General features: G+C 38.1%; 1 protein-coding gene across 5 annotated transcripts in view; it reads right to left on the reverse strand.

Annotated features, from left to right (window-relative positions):
* Nucleotides 1-24,177, reverse strand: part of RASGRF2 (Ras protein specific guanine nucleotide releasing factor 2) — a 327,187-nt gene that overhangs the window by 225,439 nt on the left and 77,571 nt on the right. For 4 of the 5 annotated variants that reach the window (XM_072606257.1, XM_072606256.1, XM_072606259.1 and 1 more), the window contains exon 2: nt 627-733. In XM_072606257.1, coding sequence (XP_072462358.1) covers nt 627-733 — 107 coding nt within the window. Of the gene's footprint in view, nt 1-626; nt 734-24,177 lie in introns of those variants that run through there. The other variant, XM_072606260.1, reaches the window with a different exon arrangement.

Raw genomic sequence — 24,177 nt, forward strand, 5'->3', positions numbered from 1 at the left:
ATCAGTCTTTTCATTTTCTCTTTAGAAAGGAGATGAACTTGCACTCCATGCATACATGATTATTACATGTCCAAAACATAATCATAGTGTACTGTCTTCGTGCTACTTATAGGTAAGTCTGGCAACAATGTTCAGCAATATTAATTTTAAGCCTGGAATCTAGTAGGAATTTTGTGTAGCTATAACAGGCATGAAATAATGAAAACCTGAACTAGACTGCTAGCAGTGAAACTAAAGAAGCAAGAATATCATGATAGCCATTTGGAAGGACTTGGTGACTGATTAGATAGAAGAGAAGGACACTTCTATCTGCGCATATTTTACTTGAATAGATGACTTGTGGCCTAAATGACTACTTTTCCACTTTCCTCACATCTCTTAGAATGAAGTTGACCATTCTCTTGAATAGCTCGATGACCATCATTCTTATTGGATACTTCCAGGCAGGACATAATCAAAGAAAGGCCAACCAATCATAACACACCTGACCAAAGTGATGGATATTTAATAGCAAACGTTTTCTTAAAATTGATATTAAGACCCTTCTATCCCTAATGGTAACATTCAAACAAATTATATAATGATTTTTAAATTAATTCCAAAACAAGTAAAGAAGAGGGTTATACCTAGCTTGATGAATGGCATCCATCCACTCCTTACCCTCATGTTCCTCTTCACATCGGAGCTCTAGTGGCTTCTGACCTTCGTGTCCAAAGAGAACAGTGAAGTAATACTGAAAAGAAAAAATTTTTTTTAATTTTAGAGATACTATAATTATAGGTCAGAATTTGTTTATGCAAGGATATATATTTATAAAATATATTAGATACTTTTAAATAAGCAGGATAGTTTCAAGAAAACCTGGGAAGACGTATACGAACTGATGCAAAGTGAAGTGAGCAGAACCAGGAAAACACTGTACACAGTAACAGCAATCCTGTACAATGATCGAGTGTGAATGACCTAGCTATTCTCAGCAATACAATGATTTAAGACAATTCCAAAGGAATTAAAATGAAAAATGCTATCCACCCCCAGAGAAAAAACTGATAGAGTCTGAATGCAGATCAAAGTATACTTTTTCACTTTCTTTTTCTGGCATGTTTTCTCTCACAACATGGTTAATATGGATATATGTTTTGCAAGACAACACATGTATAATTCATATCAAATTGCTTGCCTTCTTAAGGAGGGAAGAGAGGAGAGTGGGAAAGAAACTGGAACTCAAAATCTTAAAAAAGTGAATTTTTAAAATTATTTTATACGTAATTGGAAATATATATAAGATATTTTAAATATTCATTTCAAAATCTACCATTCCAGAAATCGTTTAGCAACTCCAAATCAACCTGGAGGTGATTTTGTACATAAGCACCATGATGTTTCACATAAACACTAACACATCTTGTCTCAGTGAAGTTAATGAAATGTTAATATACTTCTTTATACAGTTGTCAGAAAATATTATAGAGAACTAGCATATATGGAGATAAATCAAAGTTGACATTCATGAGTATTCAATTCACTGAACAAACACTTTTTTCCTTTATTTTAGGTGCCCAAGATATGTATGAACCACAAAAATAAAGAGGTTCACGGAATCAGAAAACCAAAAGAGATCTTAACAATTGTCTGGTATGACCACATCCTTTTACAGAAAAGGAAAGGGAAATTCATAGAGATGAAGTGACTTATCCATAATTAAAAAGGTCATAAGCAAGTAACCTAGCTAGGACTTGACTCAATATCATCTGAGTCTTTCTACTCTATATCCCCCTGAAGTTTTGTTCTACTTTACTGATGTGCTCACCTGATTCTCTGGTTACTGCAAAAAAGAACTTTAGGCTAGCTTGGCCAAATTATCATGAATTTCAATTCATCTCTGTTCAAATTCATAAGATTTTTACTCTTCTTGATACTGCCATTGCTATATCAGAATCAGCCAGCCAGGCTCTGATTTTATTTATCTCTGAGACAATGATCTGAATCCTTTCCTGATGCTCTCTCAGGTCATCTGCTCAATTATAGTTGTCTAGTCTGATCTACCTTGACAGAGTAGTTCCCAATCACCATTACGTCTCCACTTTGATCCCTCCCAACAATGAAAGTGTACCTCTCCTCTATCACATTAATTGTGCTATCATAAGTCTCCTCCCAGAGAATGACTCATCCAACCCATTTATATTCACACTCACAATTTTACAGATGGAGAAAACTAAGGCACAAACAGTTTAAATAATTGTTCTTCCAAAATAGGAGTACAAGTCTTGGGGTTCAGGGTAATTCCAAGAAAATGACAGAGATTTAGTCAGTCTACTGTAAAGAAAAGGGGGAAATCTGGCCAGATCAAAATGATACTGAAAGGAGAGAGTGTGTGTGTGTGTGTGTGTGTGTGTGTGTGTGTGTGTGTGTGTGTAAAACAAGGATCAGTAGAAGTAAATAGATTTTAAAAAAAAGAATTGCAGGTTGAAAAAAATCTGAAAATTATAGGTTTAAGATAATTCTTCCTTTCAGATCACATGGGAAATCCAGAACAGCCCCAACAACCTAACCTGGAATTTTGGGTTCCCAGTCCCATGCCCTCTAACCACTAGGTCATTCTCCTTTCCAAAACATACACAAGAAAAAATAGGGGAAAACACTACAATAAGCAGATGCAACAGACCACAGTAGCAGAGAAGAAATGAAAACAATCATCTTGGAGCAACAGAAGTTAAGAATTTTGATGTAATATACAAAGAAATACCAGAAACCATTCAGGGTCTGCTTTGAATTAGCTGCAGCCATGAATGGCTGAGTCAAAGACAACCTTTCTGATCATGTGCATCAGCACCCCATCTTCAAAGAAAGTTCTAGAAGAATCAGGCAACTTCAGGGTATATCTGGCAGATTTTCAAAGTCCAGATCAAAGGAATGGGACTTCTGAAAGCCAATGCCACCCACTAAGTCCCTAGCTCAAACCACCTAATGATATTCTTGGGAAAAATGATCGTGTTTCAGAGCCTCATACCCTAACCTTGCTTTCCCTTCTAAGTATTTTTCATTTCTTCTCTGTTTTTCCCATCTTCTTCTAAGTTTATTTCCCCTTCTTTTTGAAGAAAGTGTCAGGTAAGCAAATCAAAACTGTTCCTTTCCCACAGCTAGCCAGATCAAAGAGAATTCGTCATCTTAACAAACTGGTCTACGGTGCTATTTTAGAATGAAATATTGCCATTGTAAAAAAACTTATGTCTATGTACAGCTTTGTAAGATCAAAGGAGACTTTTCTGACATGCAACACCATAAAAATAAATGTAACCTTCTTAATTGGGATCCTACTAATCCACAAGTTTTAATTGCATTGTTAAAAAAAATTGACATCCCATTACTGGGTATGTACCCCAGGAAGGTTACTGACAAAAAGAAAGGTCTCCCATGTACCTAAACATGCATACCAGTACACTGTGAGGCAGAAAAAAAGCAACAAAATGGGTGTTTGGTCTAAGCAATAGATGAACAAATTGTGGTATATAAATAAAATGGAATATTATTAACAGGTAAGGAATTCATAAGAAAAAATAATAAGAATGCTTGTATGAACAGAGTGAAGAAAGAGGGTATGTGGAATGGCTTAAAATGTAAATGAAAATGGCACGAAAGGGCAGATAAATTCAGATCAATCACAGGTGAGCCATCTTGGTTTTAGAGAATGGAGGATGAAGGATCTTCTCTCAATGGAGAGGGGATGCTGCAATCAGTGGGACATGAAGTTGCTTTACTGGTTGGGGTTCTTTGTTTTGGTGTGTCCACCCCACCTCCACCTCTCCCCTCTGTCAAATATTGGGAAATGAATGCTAATAAAGAAAAAATATTTTTAAAAGCTTGATAAATGACATATAAAAAAGACTGCCAAGAAATGTTTAACACATTATAGAGAACAATTTGGAAATATCCACTTACAAACACTTACATGCAAAGTATAATTTATTATTATCCATCGAATAAATCAAACTCCAACGTCACATAACTCCTCTGAATTTGTCTCCACATCTGTCAAGTGAAGGTTTGTGGCTAAACCAGTTCTATCTATGGTCTTTACATGATAACAGCATATTAACCTATTAACCTAGTTTATATTATTAATTATTATTATTAACATTATTATCTTACATATCCATAATGGTTTACAGTTTCTAAAACAACTTCATAAAGTTAGGTGGCCCAGTGAATAGAGCTCCAGGCCTGGAAGATCTGAATTAAAATCCTACCTCGGACACATAATAGTTCTGCAATCTCAGGCAAATCACTTAACCTCTATTGGCTTAGTTTCCTCATCGGTAAAATGGGGAAAATAACAGCACCTACTTCTCACTTCAAATGAGATAATATTTGTGAATGCTTAACATAGTACCTGACACATTGTGAGCCCTACATTAATGTTTGTTATTGTTGCTATTACTGTTAATAATAATAACAATCTTATTTGATCCTCACAACTTTTTGAGACAGGCTTAGCCAATATTATTACCCTTGTTTTAGAGATAAGGAAACTAAAACACAGAGATATTACGTCACTAGCCAATGGCTACATGACTAGTTAATGGCCAAGCCATACTCAGAAATCAGGTCTTCTGACTCACAATTCAATGCTCTTGCTATTATCCAGACTTTTTTCATTCATTCATTCAAGAAACACTTACTATGCTGCCTACAACATTATGTATTTGTAAGATACAGGACAGAATTAGTCTGCCCTCTCTGAGCTTCCAGTTTAACATATCAAACTAAAATTGCATTTGTTTCATCTTTGTATTACAAGTTTAATAAATCCCACCAAATATGATGAAATAAAAATCAAACAAGGTATCAAATAAACCCCAAACTACTTCCATCTTCATCAAAGAAAAAAACAAACAATAATTTATTTGTTCTCTGTCCCTTTCTGTTATCTTTTCTATGAGAACTTATAAAATTAGTTTTCTTGCTGTCATTTTTATACAATCATGATCAGTGAATATTAGTCCTTCGAATTCTACTTCTTCTACAATGTATCATTTTATAGAAATCTTTCTACATTCATATATATTTTACATATTTTGCATTTTGTGGAATAATAATATTACATTAACTGAAGAATTTACTTTGTCACTCTCTAAAGAATGACCATACAGGTTATTTTCCATTTTCCACTATTGCAAATGAAGCAGCTATAAGTATTTTTATTCAGATACAACCTTTTTCATAATTCCCTTAGAATACAGTCTTAGTAGAAGCAGGGAGTTAGAGTAAATATGGAAGGGCTCATCAGTTTTGTAATTCTTGTGTATTTCCATGTTGTCTTCCTAAAAGATGATAACACCACCAAAATATCATCAATGATTATAATTCTATATTAGATTATTTGTTTCTTTACAGGTTCCCCAACATTGTATTTTATGGTTCTTCAATATTTTTAACAGTTTTTTAGGTATAAGATGATTCTTCAAAACAATTTAACTTTGGATTTCTAATTATAATATGACACGTTTTCAAATAATTACAAACAACTTATATTTCCTCCTCTAAAAATTATATTATTTAATCGTTTATCCACTGTAAGTCTGTATTAGTTCCATATAGATTATGTGTATCATGGATGTCAGATTTGTACTATTTTTATTCTATATTTATATATGTATTACATTTTTGTTTACTACAAAAATTTCTGCATAGTAATCATAGGATAAAGACCTAGAGATGGGAGAGATCACCTGGGTCATCTAGTTCAAATTCTTTCATTGTACAAATGAAGAAACTAAGACCCATGTACGCAGCACAGGGCAAAGAACACTGACTCTGGAATCAAAGGATCTGGGGTCAAATCTTCCACTGTTTTTATGTCTGTGTGATTTTGGTCAAATCACTTGACCTTCTAAGCCCTCAGTTTCCTCATTTGTGAAATGCAGGAGTTGGAATACTGTAGACAACTTCTGTGGTCCCTTCCATTTCTAGGTCCATGATCCTACGGAACTTGCTTTTGTCCACAGAGTCTCAGAGCTGAATAGGTCACCTTAGCCAAACAGAAATGCAAGTATCCCTGACAAGTGCACACTCCAGTAATATGTAACTCACTCCCTTCAGAAGTCCACTTCTGGACAGAACACAGGCATTGTTCATTTGATGAATCACTGGCAAATTTCTCAAACTTGCTGGAACAGTCTTGTTCTTGCTACTGGATCTAGGTCTAACACTTATAACTAAATGATATGCAAGCTAATTTGTGTTTGTGCTTATTTCCTGCACTGGGGTCTCTTCCCCTCAGTGATGCCTTATCTGTAAAGTGTTTTCTACCTTTATCTGGGGCTCTGTCCACACCTTTGTGATGCTACTTGCTAACTCACTCACTGGTTTGATTTAGCACAATTCTTTTGCTGCTGTCCAGTCTTTTCAGTCATGTCCAACTCTCCGTGACCTCATTTGGAGTTTTCTTGGCAAAGATACTGGAGTGGTTTGCTATTTCCTTCTCCAGCTCATTTTGCAGATGAGCAACTGAGGCAAACATGAGTAAGTGACTTACTCAGGGTCACACAGCTAGTGTGTGTCCGAAGCTAGATTTGAACTCACAAAAACACATCTTCTTGACTGCTCGTCCTGTACCTACCCACTGTGCCACCTAGCTGATTTCTACCAATACTCTAATGCAATGGTGTCCAACTCAGATAGAAATATAGCCACTAATGCATACATAAGGACCTCTGCGGACTGAGAAATGACCTTGTTTTTAAAATGTAATGTTCTCTTTGTTTTATTGTATTTTTATTTAGTTTGTCAAATAGTTCAAATTACATTCCGGTGTGGTTCCTGCTGCACTGGGAGTGTTGCAAAGCAGCGTATGACATCTCTGCTCTGACAGACACATACTTATGTTACAGAGATGAACCTACTGAAATATGTGTTTTGGGAGATTAGACATGGCTTCAGTTTTTTGGGTTGAATTTTTTTTAGAGGCAATTGGAGTTAAGTGACTTGCCCAGGTTTCCATAACTAATGAGCCGCATTTGAACCCAGGTCCTGAGTCCAGGGTCGTTGCACCACTTAGCTGCCCTAAACATGGATTTCAGCCCTTTGCTAAAGGACACATAAATATGAGAGGTTTCTGATTATTTGCTTTGTGCTTCCTACCTCCACCCTAGGAAGAAGGCCATGAAGGAAAGAAGAGAGAGGCTGCTGTGTCAGAGTTCTGGTCACTGAGCCAGAGAGATCAGTCCACTCAGTGCTACAGGGGTGCTACAAGCCTTTTCAGGAGCTAAATTCCTATCTTCTCCAAGATGCCTTTCCTTCTCCCTCTTAATGTTGGTGCCTTCTCTCTGAGACCACTCCTCATTTATCTGTAGGTTCCTTTTTATACATAGTTGCTTACATATTGTCTCCCCCATCAAGACTGAGCAGGGACTGTCCTTTGCCTTTCTTTCTATCTCCAGTGCTCACAACAGGCTCTGGCACATACCAGGTACATAATGTTCAGTGACAGATTGCCTCCTCTTTCCTCAACTCCCAACAGCTACTCACACATGGCAGGGAAAATATATGTGCCATCCAGGCAGCCTGCAGCTTGGACCTCAAGTCTATAGATGCCTCTTACATTTTGAGTTTCTTTCCTTAAGCACAGATGACTGAACAGAGAGAGTGTAAGAGAGGGCCTTTTCTCAAGTGTTTACCACAGAAGTCGAGAGTTTCCAAATATCTCAGTTGGATTCAGTTGCTGGCAGGAGAAATCTTCTTGATCTATAAACTTCTTAAAGAAATGAGCACCAGGAGGAGGACGATTCCAAATCAGAGGATGTGGACCTTACGGGGACTGTTCCTCTAGTACAGAATTAAGGTAATGGCAAAATGTCTAGTCAGCATTTCATGTTTAATGTTTGAAGAACTAACCTCCCAAGACAGGATAAGAGAGGTTATGGGTCATTTGTCATTAATGATGTCTATGTCATGATTCATGTAATAAATCTTCCTAAATGCATGTTTAGGAGTTTTTGTGTTTTAAGCATTTCTTTTGTGTGGAGGAAACAAATAGTTGTATTTTTTTGTTATTATTGTTAAATATTTTCCATTTCCATTTTAATCAGGTTCCTGCTATGTTGGAGAGGTGTGTTTGATACCTCTGTTGTGACACTCATGTATTTATGTCACAGAGGTGAACTCACTGAAGCATGTGCTTTGGGGGATTAAATATGGATTTGATCCCTTTACTAAAGGACATTTAAAGCCAGAGGCTTCTGCTTATCTATCCTGTGTTCAGGTATAGACTTGATGTATATGATGTACACTGAGTACTTTCCTGATCTCTTTTGGTGAGATTGTAGCGTGGAGACAAACCAGAACTTTAACTGGTTTTCTCCAGAGCTCCTGAGTTGGGTCATAAAAAGCCAGAAACAAGAAAAAGCCTGACCTTTGTCTTTGGAGGCCAGGGTCCCAGAGGGCTAAACCAGTTCTTCCTGAACCAAGAGCTGGGGGTCGTTGGTGGGAGAGGAGGGTCCCTTTATGCCCTGCAGGTTCTGTTCCACTTATTTTTATGTGAGGCCTCATGGAGCAATCCAACATCTAGCTATTTCTCACCTCCCTTCACTGTCCTCTAACTATCCAACAATCAAGGATTCGCGTTTAGATATTGACTATTCCACATTAAGAAGTGCTTAATAATGTTTGCTCACTGACTGACTAGTTAATTTCAATACAACTGTAACTATAAGCATAACCTTGAAAATAAGAAAGCTAACTAAGTTATTTTCCCAAGCTTTTGTGGTTCAGTTGTGTCCAACTCTTTGTGATCCTGTTTAGGATTTTCTTGGCAAAGATACTGGAGTGGTTTGTCATTTCCTTCTCCAGCTTATTTTACAGATGAGGAAACTGAGGCAAATAGGGTAAAGTGACTTGCCCAAGGTCACACAGCTATCTGAAGCTGGATTTGAACTCACAAAGATACCAGGTCTAGCACTCTATCCAGTGTGCCAACTAGCTGCCATTTTCCAAGTAAGAGCTTCTAGTGAGTCCTAGCCTGGACTTTATTCCACCCTCTTGGCAGTTACCACTCCACTAGGCTATCCTCTAACCTCATAAATTAAGAGAGTTATCAAACTTTTACAGCTTCATGACCGGTGCTAACAGCAATAAGCAAGGTGAGGAGGAGGAGGAGGAGGAAAGAAAAGATGAAAGAAAACAGGAAAAATAGAATTCAGAAATATTTTCAGTAAAGCTATTTAAATTTGAGAGAGAAATCTTGAAAATTCTATAAAAGAATAAATTGATTATTTAAAGGATAATCCTATAAATGATGACATTTCAGAAACTTATCATTAAAGCCTAAAAAGCCCACACAGAAGAGGAAACACTTAATGAACTGGTCAATTCTGTCTATAAGAACATCAACAGCAGATGCTATTTCAAAGCCCAATTAAAAGCAACCTTTAAAAGGCAGAACTGTAATTATGTTAACAGAATACATCCAAAGGTTAAATTATTTCTCCCACATATAACAATGGGTGGCATAGTAATGAAACAAAGTAGACTTTGTACCATAGAGGGCTACTGGGGGGAGTTTTAAACATAACTTAAGTATACTTAAGTATAACTGTCTGCATATCTATATGAGAAAATCCAAAGTCTAAGCTGGAAGTGTAAAGCTACATATTTTTATCCAAGTATCACATTTTCATTGTACGCTGGAGACACAAATATCAGTTTCAGAATAATACAAGTCTGTGTCTTGAATCAGGAAAATTAATTAAAAACATGTTAATTTTGTTACCACATGATTAGTCAATCAAGAAGGCATTTATTAAGAATCACTAAGTGCTTGGCACAGTGCTGAGTGCTGGAGTTATGATGAGAAGCACCATCCCTCAAGGAACTACTTATGCGAATACAACATCCCAGGTAGAGTCAAGACATAGAATGAAGGTAGCATTTTTTTTTTGCTTTGGTTCCTCCACAGCCTTCTGCACAGTATAATTTCTGCAGACCAAATTCTGATTGGGAAAGTCAAGAAGTCACATTGATCTAGGGCAGCTTAGAAAGAAAGGGAGGTCTGTGGACACGAGGCAGGGCTGGCCAAGACAGTGGCAGTAGCAAGCCACAACACTGGGGAGCATTCCAGTACTCATGGATGGTTGGGGGACTACCAGGGCAAGAAAGAGATCCCAAGGGAGCCCAGTACTAGCACTGGAAGCAGGAAGGAGTGCCACCCAGCAGCTGTGGAGCCCATTACCCAGTCCCAGGTCACATTTTCAAGGTGAAGAGGAGCAGTTATGGTAGCAAGGGAGCAGGGGTCTGACCCGTGTGAGGAGCAAGGAACAACTGTGTGGCTTTGGAGCCCAAGGGCAGAGTGGGGACTGGCTTTTAATCTGTAGCCTCAAAAACAGCCTGTGGTGAAATAAACAAGGGCAGGAGATCAAAACCAAGGCAGAGTCAGCAGTTCAGAACCTCTAGCTGGGCTACCTGTGACAGAGCCCAGCAGCAGTCTATGGAAACTCATCCATATACTGGCCAACAGAACCAAACTTGGGACAGGAATTCACAGACCACAGAGCAGAAGGGCAGTGACCACCTCTCTCCCAAGATCACATCACCTTGGAAGTACTGAAAACTTACACATCCCCAGCTGAGCTGTGAAAGCAGCAGATGGACATAAAACAACAGAACTTCAGGTCAAACATCCCCCTACAAGTAAGCAGAGCTAAAGTCCAAAGTCAAGAAGTAGGCTGGAAAAAAATGAACAAACAAAAAAAGAACTTGACCATAAAAAGCTGCTAGAGTGACAAGGAAGCTGTCATATACAGCCAAGTATATAGAAACCCAGAAGAAAATGACGCCACAAGACATCCAAAACAACAAAAAGTAAAAGACTGAAAAAATAAAAATCAAAATAAAATATCTCATAAAAACCCACTGTACTGGAAAAAAAGTTGAAGAGAAATAATTTAATAGTGACTAGACTACCTGAAAGTCATGAATAGCAATAAAAAAAAGCCTAGACATTGTATTTCATAGATTCATAAAGGAAAACCTCCCAGACATCCAAGAACCAGAGGGCAAAGTAAAAAAATGAAACAGTCCATCTGTCACCTCCTAAAAGAAATCCCTAGATGAAAACTGCCAGGAACACTATAGCCAAAATTCAGAACTTCCAGGTCAAGGAGAAAATACTATAAATAGCCAGAAAGAAATAATTCAGGTATCGTGGAGCCACAGTTAGGATCACACAAGATTTAACAGCTACCACACTTTTAAAAAAAAAGACTTGGAATATGATATTCCAGAAAAAGAAGAAAGTAGAATTACAACCAAGAAAAATCTACCCATCAAAACTGAGTACAATCTTATTGGGGTTTGGGGTGGGAAATGAATATTTAATGAAATAAGAGGACTTTCAAACATTCCTAATGCAAAGACTAGAACTGAGTAGGAAACATGACATTCAAACACCAGACTCAAGAGAAGCATAGAAAGGTGAGAATATGTGAGAAGTGATAAAGAACTAGACTTACATTTTACATTATTATTTCCTATCTTATGCGGGAAAATTATGCCGTTTAACACCTCAGAACTTCATAGTCAACAGCGGTCTTAGAGGAAGTCTACTAAGACAGAAGTCCTGGATGTGATCCTATTGTGCTGGGATTACCTCAAAAAAAAAAGAATTAAAGGGTGAGAAAGAGGGATGCATTGGCAGGGTGGGGAAGAGGAGAAAGGGGAAGAATGGAGAAATTTTTTTCACACAAATGGGGCATATAAGAAAGAGTTTCTATGATGGGGGGAGTGGAATGGGCAATGCTTGACCCTCATTTTCATCTGAACTGGTTCAAAGGGGGAATAATACACACACACACACACACACACATACACACACACACATATACACATATAGTTGGGTATAGAAATTCTTCTTACCTAACATGGAAGTGGAAAGGAAAGGGGTTAAGAGAAACACAGGGGGATAAGAGAGAGAGTAGATTAAGGAAGGCAGTGGTCAGAAGCAAAATAGACTTAAGAAGGGGACAAGGTAAATTAAAAAATACACACACACACACACACACACACACACACACACACACATACACACCAGTCCTGCTAAAGATCCTGAGAGTTGTATCTCTTCCCAGCTTAGGAAAATAGGAAGATGACTCAAAGATCAGCACTGAGAGACAGGGTATCTTCTATACAGTGGACATTCTGAAGACAATGACAGGAGAAAAGGGGGTGGTGGGGTTGGTTCCTGGATCCTTTCATATCAAAAGTGTAAGCAGAGTGACTACAACATCTACAGACCCCTTCTCCAACTGCAAGCCTCCACGGTATGTTCCCTGGCTGTACTGGAAGAAACTCCACCTTCCAAATCCTGATTTCACTTTAGTCTTTTCTCTTGCTAAGTTGAGAAGAAATACAGTTCTCAGAATTTAGGGAAGTGGCATTGCACACATGCAAGATATATATCCAGAATATATAAAGGTAATCACAGAGGGAGGGCAGCTAGGTGGTACAGTGGACAGAGTGTCCCACCTGAGGTCAGGAAGACTCACCTTCTTAAATTTAAATCTGACTTCAGATACTAACTAGCTGAGTGACCCTGAGCCAGTGACTTAACTTATTGTGCCTCAGTTTCCTCATCTATAAAATGAGCTGGAGAAGGAAATGGCAAACCACTCCAGTATCTTTACCAGGAAACCCCAAATAGGGTCGTGGCCAATCAGGTACAACATTAACAACTAAATAACAACAAATCTCAGAGGGAAGGCACAAGCAACAGGAGTGGACAAAGAAAAGCCTGTGGAAAACAACCACTAGCACACAGGAGGGCTGCTAGGACTCTTGATCTGGTCAGACAGCTTTGGAGGGGTTAATAATCTTATTTTATTCTAATCTAGTCTTTTCACAAGACTTGCTGATAATGGGAACACCGACTCCTACAGCATTCCTTAATCACCCTTATTTCAGGGTCCCCCAAAAAGGGAGGAGGGGCAATTACTCCTATGTGATGGGGTCAATTGAGACAGACACAGCTTGTGCTTTACCTAAATCCCCTCAAGTCTTATTGGGGGCTGGTTGAGGCAAATACAGATTCCCAGCAAGCCTTGATGGGGGTCGATCAAGACACACACACACAGTATTCCATCTTGTGCACTCAACCCTGAGTTCCCTGCCCACTGACCAGTGCCACCTGCTTTATAGGGCCACAGACAAAGAAGGCATATTGCCAGCAATACCATCACAAGTTTACATCACCTCATCCCTATATCTCACTGCACAGTCCCAGTAGATATTTACAATTTAAGCACAAATGTTCATATTATTTATCATTATATAACACTGTGCAAGTATGGTGGAGATGTTTTGAATCATAATAGTGAGAACTCACATCTAATACCCTGGAACCAGAGATTGTTATGCCTATGAATCCTGGGATACGGAACTCTAAGAGAATAACAAAAATCCACCTTACATACACTAAAATTCACGTTACAGCCTGTAATAAGGCTTCAGTATTTGAGTGGAGTCTTGGAAGTCAGGGAAGCTAAAAAGCAGAGAGGAGGAAGGAAAGCATTCCAGGCATGAGGGAGGACAGCCAGTGCAAAGGCAAAGGGCAGGAAAATGAAGTGTCTGTACTAGAAAAGCCAACAGACCAGTGTAGATGGATCTAGAAAATTCATTGCTGTTCACTTGCTCAGTCCAATTCTTCAAGAATTCATTGACCATAGCACGTCAGGCCCTTCTGTACTCTACCATCTCTTGAAGTCTGTTCAAGTTCATGTGCATTGTGTCCATGACACTATCTGTCCATCTCATCCTCCCTCTGTTGTCCCCTTCTTCTGCCTTCAGTCTTTCCAAACATCAAGGTCTTTTCCAGCAAGTCCCATCGTCTCTTTATGTGGTCAAAGTATTTAAACTTTGGCTTCAGTATTTCACCTTCCAGCGAACAGCCTGAATTAATTTCCTTAAGTATTGATTGATTTGATCTCCTTGCTGTCCAAGGGACTCTCAAAAGTCTTCTCCAGAACCATAATTCAAAAGCGATGATTCTGAGGAATTCAGCTTCCCTTATGGTCCAACTCTCACAGTCATATATTACTACTGGAAAAACCAGAGCTTTCACTATATGGAGTTTGTTGGCAAGGTGATGTCTCTATTTTTTAGTATGTGTCATGCTAGGCACTAGAGACACAAAGACAAAACCAAAATGGTCCCTGAATTCAAGGAATTTACACTCTATAGGGGGGATATAAACACGTACATGGGTAAATACGTACAGTATAGGTACAATGTAAATAAGGGCAGCTCATTAATGGTTAGGATTTTGCTTTTGGTTGTTTGGGTTTTGTTTGTTTTTTTTTAAGTACTTACAAATCAGCAAGCTGTTCCTTCAGTATCTTCTTATAGACAGAATGCTAATTTTGTCTACAGTATTACTTCTAAAACACTTTAGATTTTTTTCAAATGTCACTGTACCCTTCAAAGGGCTAATTCTAAATGCAGTCTGATTTAGGTGGATATCAACACAGCTCTTTATTCCACCCTCTGCAAGAAGCAGTTCAGTATGGTAGAAAGTTTGGGTTCTAATCCTGGTTCTGCCTCTCTCATTTCCTTCTGTGAAATTGTGAAAATATCCGATGATTGTACAGACCTGATGAGATAGCGCATGTGAAAGTACAGAGAATGCTCTACAAATGTAAGGCGCCATTATCTCCAAAGAAGGGTCCACTGGAGACTTGAGGCTCCATGGAAACCTGTAGTTAGAATTCTTAATCAATAGTTTTAAATTTCCAGATGTGTGACAGTGAATTATTTGGATATCCTTCCTGTTTTTTTTCTAGCCACCTTATAGGCTAGTGCTAATACAATCATGCAGCTAGGTGGCCCAGTGGACAGACTCTGGGACTGGGAGTTGGAAAGACTTGAGCTCAAATCTGGCCTCAAACATTTTCTAGCCATGTAACCCTGGACAAGTCATTTAACCTCTGTCTGTCTGAGTTTTCCCACATGTAAAATGAGGATAATTGAGGATCAAATGAGATAATATTTGAAAAATGCTTAGCTTGTTCCTTCCTTCCCACCCAAAGGTGACAGAAGAGAAGAAAGAGATACGTCAGGCTATAGTTAGATTAGTGGACTCAAGAAAAAAGAGGTGGCAGTGCTGTTACTTTTGATGATTGAGATTCTCTCCTCCCCTAAATATTATGAAGAGAGTTTCCCAGACTTCAACTTTAGGAAAAATCCGTTTGGCAGCTAGGTGGAATACTGACCAAAGAGGGGAGAGTAAAACAGGGAGCATCATTAAGAGACTTGTGCAAAAATCCAGGTTAGGGTTGATGGGAACCTTAACTAGGGGATGGTAAGTGGCAGAACTGCTGATCTGCAGTGGGAAAGAAAGTTAAATGACTTGGGGAGGGTGGGTCACAGATCTAGATACCCCTCCACACACACAAGTTAGGAACTCTTACATGTTAGAATATGGGCAGAGGACACAGCCAGGATGGTGAGGTGGTGATGGCTGGGGAGAAAAGCTGAAGGAGATGGGAATAATAAGCATGGAGGAGAAAGGACCGACAGGGAGAGAGGGAGAAAGAAAAGAGGGGAGAGAGGAGAGAGGAAGAAGGAAAGGAGAGAGGAAGGAGGAGGGGGAGAGGGAGAAGGAAAGGGAGGGAGGGGAGGAGAGAGAGGAAGAAAGAGAGAGAGAGAAGCATGGTTCCTATATCTTCGAATATTAGTGACACAGTATTCTGTCACATTCCAAGATGTCAACTAGCACCAACACATACCAATGGGAGGAAGATGCACAGCCACGCAACGTAAGGAAGAACCTTCTAAGGATCAGAGCTGTCAAGTCCTGGAATGTGCTGTCTCCCAGGAAAGTGGAAGTATCCAACACAGAGGTCGGTCCGATGGCCATTTGTCAAATGGGTAAAATGGATGCCTGCATCGAGTCAGACATGGCTAAGTTCCCTTCCAAATCGAATATTCTACATTAGCCCTACCATGACTTTGGATTTTTAGCACAATGGTATGCATGACTAGACACGTGCGAATAAAAATCACTGTTTTTCAGTCTTCAGAAATAAACAGCTCAGTTTCCATAGCATAATTATTATGATTATGGTAATAAAAATTCATATCTGAATAAACAAATCGAGAACAACCATGAAGCAGCATTTGCAACCTTGTGCCTCATTTGTATCGATAGCCATCATTTCCACTTATCCAACTCACAAATACAGCGTTTCGTGGTGGGTTCTTTTCATCCTAAGCATAGGGGTGGCTTATTTTATTTGTCTCAGTTTGCCAGCAAGTATTTAGGTTTTCAGAGTCAAACTGCAACAGAAAATACGCACATCCACAAAAGAAATTCTCTTAAGCTGTCTTTTCATTCTTTGCTCTTTTCAAAAGGTGGCTTCACAGGGAATTAGAACTGTTCATGGATAAATATACTGAGCTCCCTCAAAGTCAGGGATTCGCTAGAGGTATTCAAATTCTTTCTGGAGAAGGAAAGGGCATAAACACAGACGACAAAAGGTGCTGTACTAAAAGTAGTGGGATAAAGGAATGGAGGATGAACAAAGGAGCTCAAAGGCTTTAAGAGCCTGTATACTTTAGAGGTTTTCCTCTTCTAAAAACAAAACAAAATCTGTGAAAGGGGGGGGGGGGGAGACAGGGGGAGAGGGGGGAGAGAGAGAGAGAGAGAGAGAGAGAGAGAGAGAGAGAGAGAGAGAGAGAGAGAGAGAGAGAGAGGGAGAGGGAGGGAAGAAGGAAGAGGGAGGGAGGGAGAGAGAGAGAGAGAATACGTAAACATTTATTAAGCACTTACTAAGTGTGCTAAGTGGACGGCTAGATAGCACAGTGGATAGAGTGCAGAGTCTGAAGTAAGGAAGACTCATCTTCCTGAGTTCAAATCTGGCTTGAGACAGTTAGTAACTATGTAACCCTGTCACCATTCCTGTATCTTTGGCCAGAAAACCCCAAATGGGGTCACATAGAATCAGATGTTATTGCAACAACTGAACAACAAAAACCTATGCTAAGTGCTGGATGTTGGGGAGGGATGTGTTTATTTACCAGTGTTGCTCAGTCGTGTCAAACTCTTCATGACTCCATTTTGGGGTTTTCTTGACAAAAATCCTGGAGCAGTTTGCCATTTCCTTCTCCAGCTCATTTTACAGATGAGAAAATAAGGCAAACAGGGTTAAGTGACTTGCCCAGGGTAACACAGCTAGGACGTGTCTCAGGCCAAATTTGAAAACAGGCCTTCTTGACTCCAGGCCCAGCACTCTATCCACTGCACCACCTAGCTGTGGCATGCACACACACACACACACACACACACACACACACACACACACACACTACAGACACACACACGGAGACAAAAATATAATGACTTGGAACATACATGGTGATGTCTAGTTCCAGAAATTATAGAAATAAGATCAAGTATATGGCTTAAAATTTTTGAATAAATGTGAATAATGAATTGTGCTATTTAAAAATTATGTAACATTGAAAATCAATTTGCTTTTGTTTACTAATAACTGAAACCTGACTGTGAGACATTTAAAAAAGAATGACCCTCCTAAATCTGTAACAATCAGCATGGAGACATATAAAACTGCAATTGCTGGAAAAGAAAATTGCCTCAACTCCCACTAGGCAGTCCTTAAAAATGCTGCAAACTCTCACTCTAGCAATGTAATACAACACCATGTTTCTAGCTGAAATGGTTAATCCTAGTTTTCTCTATGACCCTTGAAGTACATTTCCATTCAGAGAAATAAAAAATCATACACAGAGTTTATTTTACATCATGTAAATTTAAAATGCTTAGAATTAATCCTGTGCTAACATGATGGGAGGAAGCAAAACACATTGTAGTACATGAATGTAATGGAATATTACCGTGCTGACAAGCATAATGTTTAATTCCCAGAAGCATGGGAAGACTTATATGAACAGATGCAATGTGAAACATGCAGACTTAAATTTCAGTGACAATGAAAATGAATACAGACAAATACAATTATAATGAATGTATTTATAGAATCATATAAATCATATAATTAAATTTTATATAAATGTTTTCTGTATTTACATGTAAATATTATAAATATAATTATAATAGGCAATTATAATGACCAAGTTTAACCCTAGAATAGACATGAGAAAATATACCTCCCTATTCTTTGCAGAGGTGGGTTCAGAACAGTGTATATAGTGTCAGACTCAACTAATGTGTCAGTGAATTCTGAACTACTTTCTTTTTATTTCTTATTACAAAGCAAGGCTTGATGAGTAGAGGAGAAGGGAGACATGGATATTCAAATAAAGGTTCTATAAAAAGAAAAGATAGCAGTAATAATTAAAATTTGGGAAAAAAATCTGAAAACAAAGTCTAATAAAAATACATGTGAATTCTGCTCACCGAAATACACCATCTAAGCCTGACAGTTTGAAGTTTTTAAATCATCCATTCATACAATATTTAGAGACAAACAAAACCTAACTGCTCTTTCTCACCCCAAGGCTGCCATGATACTGTGTCAATCAGCCATTATTATCAGTTACTTGGGCAGGATCAAAAAGTCAACGTGTATCAAGATCTGGGTTCAGTTCCCACATCTTCCTAACACTGAGGCTAGCTCTCTAACCTCTACACCACATTAGCTCAAGGATAATGGCGATGATGGATAGCAATGATGCCAATGATGATGGTGGTGGTGGCAACGCCAAGCTAGACATTGTCAAGCTCACAGCAACTGATGATAGATATGTTAGGTATTAAAGGAATCACAGAATCTTAGAATTGGAAGGAACCTTATACATCAACTAGTCCTCCCAATGCAGAAATCCAATCTATAATATCCATATGATAGTACATGCTATATTAATAATATGACATCTATTACATATTATATTAATATATGATGTTATATATGTATAATCTCTAGAATATGGAAAAAGATTGTCATCCACTCTTTTCCCCTTCAAAGCCAGGATATTTCAAACACATGACATTAATGCATGACAATAATGCTTTAAGTAGAACAACTACTTTTCTAGCAGTGATGATAGGTTTTCACTTGAAATATATCAGTACTTGTCTCCTTATGACAGAGGACATGTGCTGACCCAGATCAGAGGTAAGTTCAGTCTTTGGCCATGAGATGGAAAAAATGAACTGGATTATATAGCTATTAAAGTCATGAACTTGGCCTCCTAAGCAACATATGTAAATGTCACGGACAACAAAGCTAACTAGGCAAAAACAAATAGGCAACATGCATATAGAAGCAAAACCAGACCTGCAGATTTATAGAGGAATGATTATAGATGGATTAGGTAAATAAATGAATAAATTACCTTAGCAAGTATATTTTTAAAATATATGGTCTACAAATCTATTGTAAACTATGGTTTATACCATCCTGATCTTGAGCTCTCTTTTATTGCTGAAATTCTATGATTCCCTGGATCTTTGTTTCTTCTTCCATAAAAGGAGAAAGGTTAACTAAAAGACTAAGAATAATGAAAAATGGAGAAAGAAGGAACAAGATCAAATAACCAGAAAGTGGTCAAGCAGAATTCCAAACCAGATTTTTCTAAGTCTGTCCCTCTGTTAACTACACTGAAGGTTCCTTCTAGCTCTGACTTTGATTCAGTGCAAACATTGAGTAAGCACCTACTATGTGTCGTTGTGAACATAAAGACAAAAAAAAATCCCTGTCCATAAGGATTTTTCATTCTCCTGTGGGAATTAGTAAATATGAAGAAGTTTCATAAGGGAAAAAGCACTGGTGAACTGGGGGAATCAGGAATGAACTTGTATAGAAAATGATAACTGGGCAGAGGCTTTTAAGGAGCAGGGATTCTATGAAGTAGAGATGAATTCTACAGATGGGGGAACCACCTGTTCAAAGACATGAAAATTGGAAATGGAATGCTGTAGTAGAGGAGAAGTCAGAGACCGGAGTTTGACCAGAGTGGACAGTACATGAAGTGGAATAATATTAAATAAATATTTAGGTCATATTTAAATATCTAAATAAATATTTAGGTGATAAAGGTGGGTGACAGAGATATGGTACCAAAAAAATCTTTAAACACAAGGGTGACAATTTTGTATTTTCTCTTCGATGCCATAAGGAACCACTGAAGATTTTTAAACAGGAGAATGACGTGATCAGATCTGTGCTTTAGGAATATCAGTTTGGCACCTGGAAGATGGATAAGAAAAGGGAGAAACTGAAAGCAGGAAAATCAATTAAGTGGCTTCATTATAACAGTCTAAGTAAAGAGTAAGTGATGCCTAGAGTAGATTAGAGGCTGTGGATATGAGAAATGTGGTGGTGGTAGAACTGACAAGATTTGGCAGTTGACAGTGTAAGAGGACTGGTACACAGCAGAAGATAATTCTCAGAAGGGGCCACTAGACTTCACTAAATTGTCACAGGAGTCTGTGATACCAAAAAGTTAATAATTCTAAGCAGAATTAATAAATCCAAGGATAATTCCAAGGTTGTGAATTTGTGTAAGTAGGCAGAATGTATATCTTCTACAGAAACAGGAAAGTATGAAGAAAGGACAGATTTTTGGAGAAATATATTAATTTCTATTTTTCTAATTAGTTTCTAATTAATTAATTTCCATTTTGAAAATATAGCATTTGAGATGCTCACTAAACATCAAGGTGGAAATATCCAATAGGCAGCTGGCACTGAGGACTGAATTACAGGGGAGAAATTAGAGTTGGATTTATCAATTTTAGTCATCAGCTTAAGGATGACAGTTGACTCTAAAATGAAGACACTGGATTAGATGACACCTAAAGAAAGTCCTTTCTTACTCTGAATCCTACTAGGAAGAGAAGGATTTTTAGAGTTTTTTCAGGGAGAGTTGGTAAGATAAAAGAGCAGAAGCATTTCAATCTTAAGTCATGGGCTAAACAAAGGTCTTTGGAAAGTCCAATGGTCTAGCAAAATGAATAAACTATTGCTTCAATTTACTAAGCAGTAAATCAGGGTCTGAGAGGGTCACCACAGCTTCAGAAGACACCTTTGCTGACTTCCAAACAACAAAGAATAGCAGACAAAGTACAACTTTTCTTCCAACAAAAGCACAGATTTGGTATCATGCCTTATAGCAAGGATTCTCAACTTTTTGGTGTCACAGACTCCTGTGACAGTTTAGTGAAGTCTCGTGACCCCTTCTGAGAATAATGTTTTTTAAATGCATAAGATTACAAAGGAAATTAATTATACTGAAATACAGTTATCTTATTTTTTTTGTTTTTTTTACAAATTCACAGACCCTAGGTTAAGAACTCCTGGCTTTTAGGTTATGAAATATTGATCAAATAGGAAGCTCTAATCCAAAAAGCCATCTACCAGACAGGAAGTGGTATCTACCTTCTAATTTGGGAGTTGGAGGGAAACTACTCATTTGTCAATTACACGACTCATTTTCAGTGCAATTTCATTGTTCCACCCCAAAGCACGTATGTCTACCTCACATAATTCTGTTTGCTTTGCTCTTTAACTACTATAAGTATGATTATTTAGCATCCAACTTTATATTTCCTTCAAAACTGCTGAGATTATGAAAAATTGATTCATGTATATAAAACCCTCCCTCCCCTTCATCTCAGAAAAAGGAGGGAGAATGCAAGAAAAAACCCTTCAAAAATTACAATCTCCAACATAACTCAGCCAGGACAAAAGGTAATGCCAGGTTGATTTCAAAATAGGAAACAGAAGCTTAAGAGACCTTGCCCAGGGTGTACTGTTATTCCAGGCTAATGAACCTTGCTGGAAATATAACAATTCATATATTTAATCAATATATTTAATTTGATCCCCATTCGAGAAGACAGAACCATACAATTTTAAAGTTTGAGAAGATTCTAAAGCTCAACTGGAACCCAGGAAAAAAAATAATCAACCAATAAGCATTTATTAAGCACCTACTAAAAGCCAGATACTATGTCAAGCACTGGACATTTTAAGATAGAAATGAAAAAGAAACAATCCCTTCTGGGTATGGTGGCACAGGTCTATAATCCCAGAGAATGGGGGAATCTCAGGCTAGTTGTTCCCATGAGTTTGGGAGTTCTGAGCTACAATAGAGCTGAAATCAATCAGAGGTTCAAAGCTATGTCGAATACCAATGCAGTGAGCCTCCTGGGAAGGGAGGGCTACCAGGCTGCCTAACTTGGGGGAAAGCAGCTCAGGCCAGAAAAATCTAACAAGTTAAAGCTTTTGTGCCCATCAGTACTGGGACTGGGCTAGTGAAAATAGAGAAAAATCGTTAAACATACACACACACACAAACACCCTGAGAAATAGCCCCTGCCCTCGACGGGACAACAGGTAGTACATATATACATATCATATGCAACACAAATATAAAGTAGTTTTGGGAAGGAAGTACTAGCAGTTGGAAGTAGGGATGGAGAAGGAGGAGAGACAGGTCAAGGTATTGCAAAAGGCCTCCAATACGAGATATCACTAGAAATGATTCTTGAAGGAAATTAGGAAGTCAAATAGAAAAAGAAGAAAAAGCGACACATTCCAGGCATGGGGACAACCAATGTAAAGCATGGAAATGGGAAATAGAATGGCAAACGTGCAGAAGAGCTTGACTAAAGTCAGTCTGGCTTGGACCAAAGAGGCCACAAAGGAGAGAAAGGTATATAATAAGGTAGGGCAGCTAAGTGGCATAGGAGATAGAGAGCTGGGCCTGGAGTCAGGAAGACTCTTCTTCCTGAGTTCAATTCTGGCCTCAGATACTTTCCAGCTGTGTGACACTGGGCAAGTCACTTAACCCTCTTTGCCTTAGTTTCTTCATCTCTAAAATGATATGGAGAAGGAAATTACAAACTATTCCAGTATCTTTGCCAAGAAAACCCCAAATGGGGTCACAAAGAATCAGACAGGACCAAAATGAATGAACAAAAACGACAAATAATAAGGCTAGAAAGGTAGGTCGAAGTCAGGTTATGAAGGGATATAAACACCAAACTGGGGAGTTTGTATTTTATTCTAGGGGCAATATATGTCCAGTTGAACTTCTTGGGCAGGGGAATAACAGGCTTAGATTTGTGCTTTAGGAATAACATTCTGACTGCTGAATGGAGGATGGTTTGGAAAAGAGAGATTTGCGGAAAGGAGAACAGTAAGAAATCTATTACAGTAGTCCATGTGAATTCTGATTACAAGAATTTAAAAAGGTTTTGCACAAAAAAAACAAATGCAGCCAAAATTAAAAGGAAAAAAAAGAAAGCTGGGGGAAATTTTTTTTACAGTAGGTTTCTCTGATAAAGGCCTCATTTCTCAAATATATATGGAACTGAACTAAATTTTTTAAAAATGAACCATTCCCCAAATGATAAATGGTCAAAGGATATGATGAGGTTGTTTTCAGAAGAAGAAATCAAAGCCACATGAAAAAAAAAATGCTCAAAATCACTACTGATTAGAGGAATGCCATTTCACACTTAACCAGACTGACTAATATGACAGAAAAGGAACATGACAAATGCTGAAAGATATGTGGAAAAATTTGGACACGATTGCATTTTTGGTAGAGTTGTGAACTGGTGCAACCATTCTGGAGAATAATTTGAAAGTATGTCCAAAAGGTTATAAAACTGTGCATACCCTTTGACCCAGTAATATCACTAGTAGGTCTATATTCCAAAAAGATCAAAGAAAAGTAAAAATACAGCAGCTCTTTTTGTGGTGGCAAAGAATTGAGAATTAAGAAGTCTACCAATTGGGGAATGGCTGAAAAAGTCACAGTATATGAATGTAATGGAATCCTATTGTGCTATAAGAAATGATGAGGGGGATGGTTTCAGAAAAACCTGTGAAGGCTTACATGAAATGATGCGAATGAAGTAAGCAGAACCAGAACATTATACAAAGTAACAACAATATTGTAACGATGATCAACTGTGAAAGACTTGGATACTCTGATTGAGATAATACCAAAGGACCCATGATGAAAAACGCTATCCACCTCCAGAGAGAGAACTGATGAACTCAGTGCAGATTGGGGCATATTTGTAAAAAATTTTTTCTTATTTTCTTGCTTCCTGTATGTGTGTGTGTGTGTGTGTGTGTGTGTGTGTGTGTTTTCTTTTGCAACATGGCTAATATGGCAATAAATAAACAATAGTCC

The sequence above is a fragment of the Notamacropus eugenii genome, chromosome 4 (assembly GCF_028372415.1).
Source record: "Notamacropus eugenii isolate mMacEug1 chromosome 4, mMacEug1.pri_v2, whole genome shotgun sequence".
Taxonomy (NCBI): Eukaryota; Metazoa; Chordata; class Mammalia; order Diprotodontia; family Macropodidae; genus Notamacropus; species Notamacropus eugenii.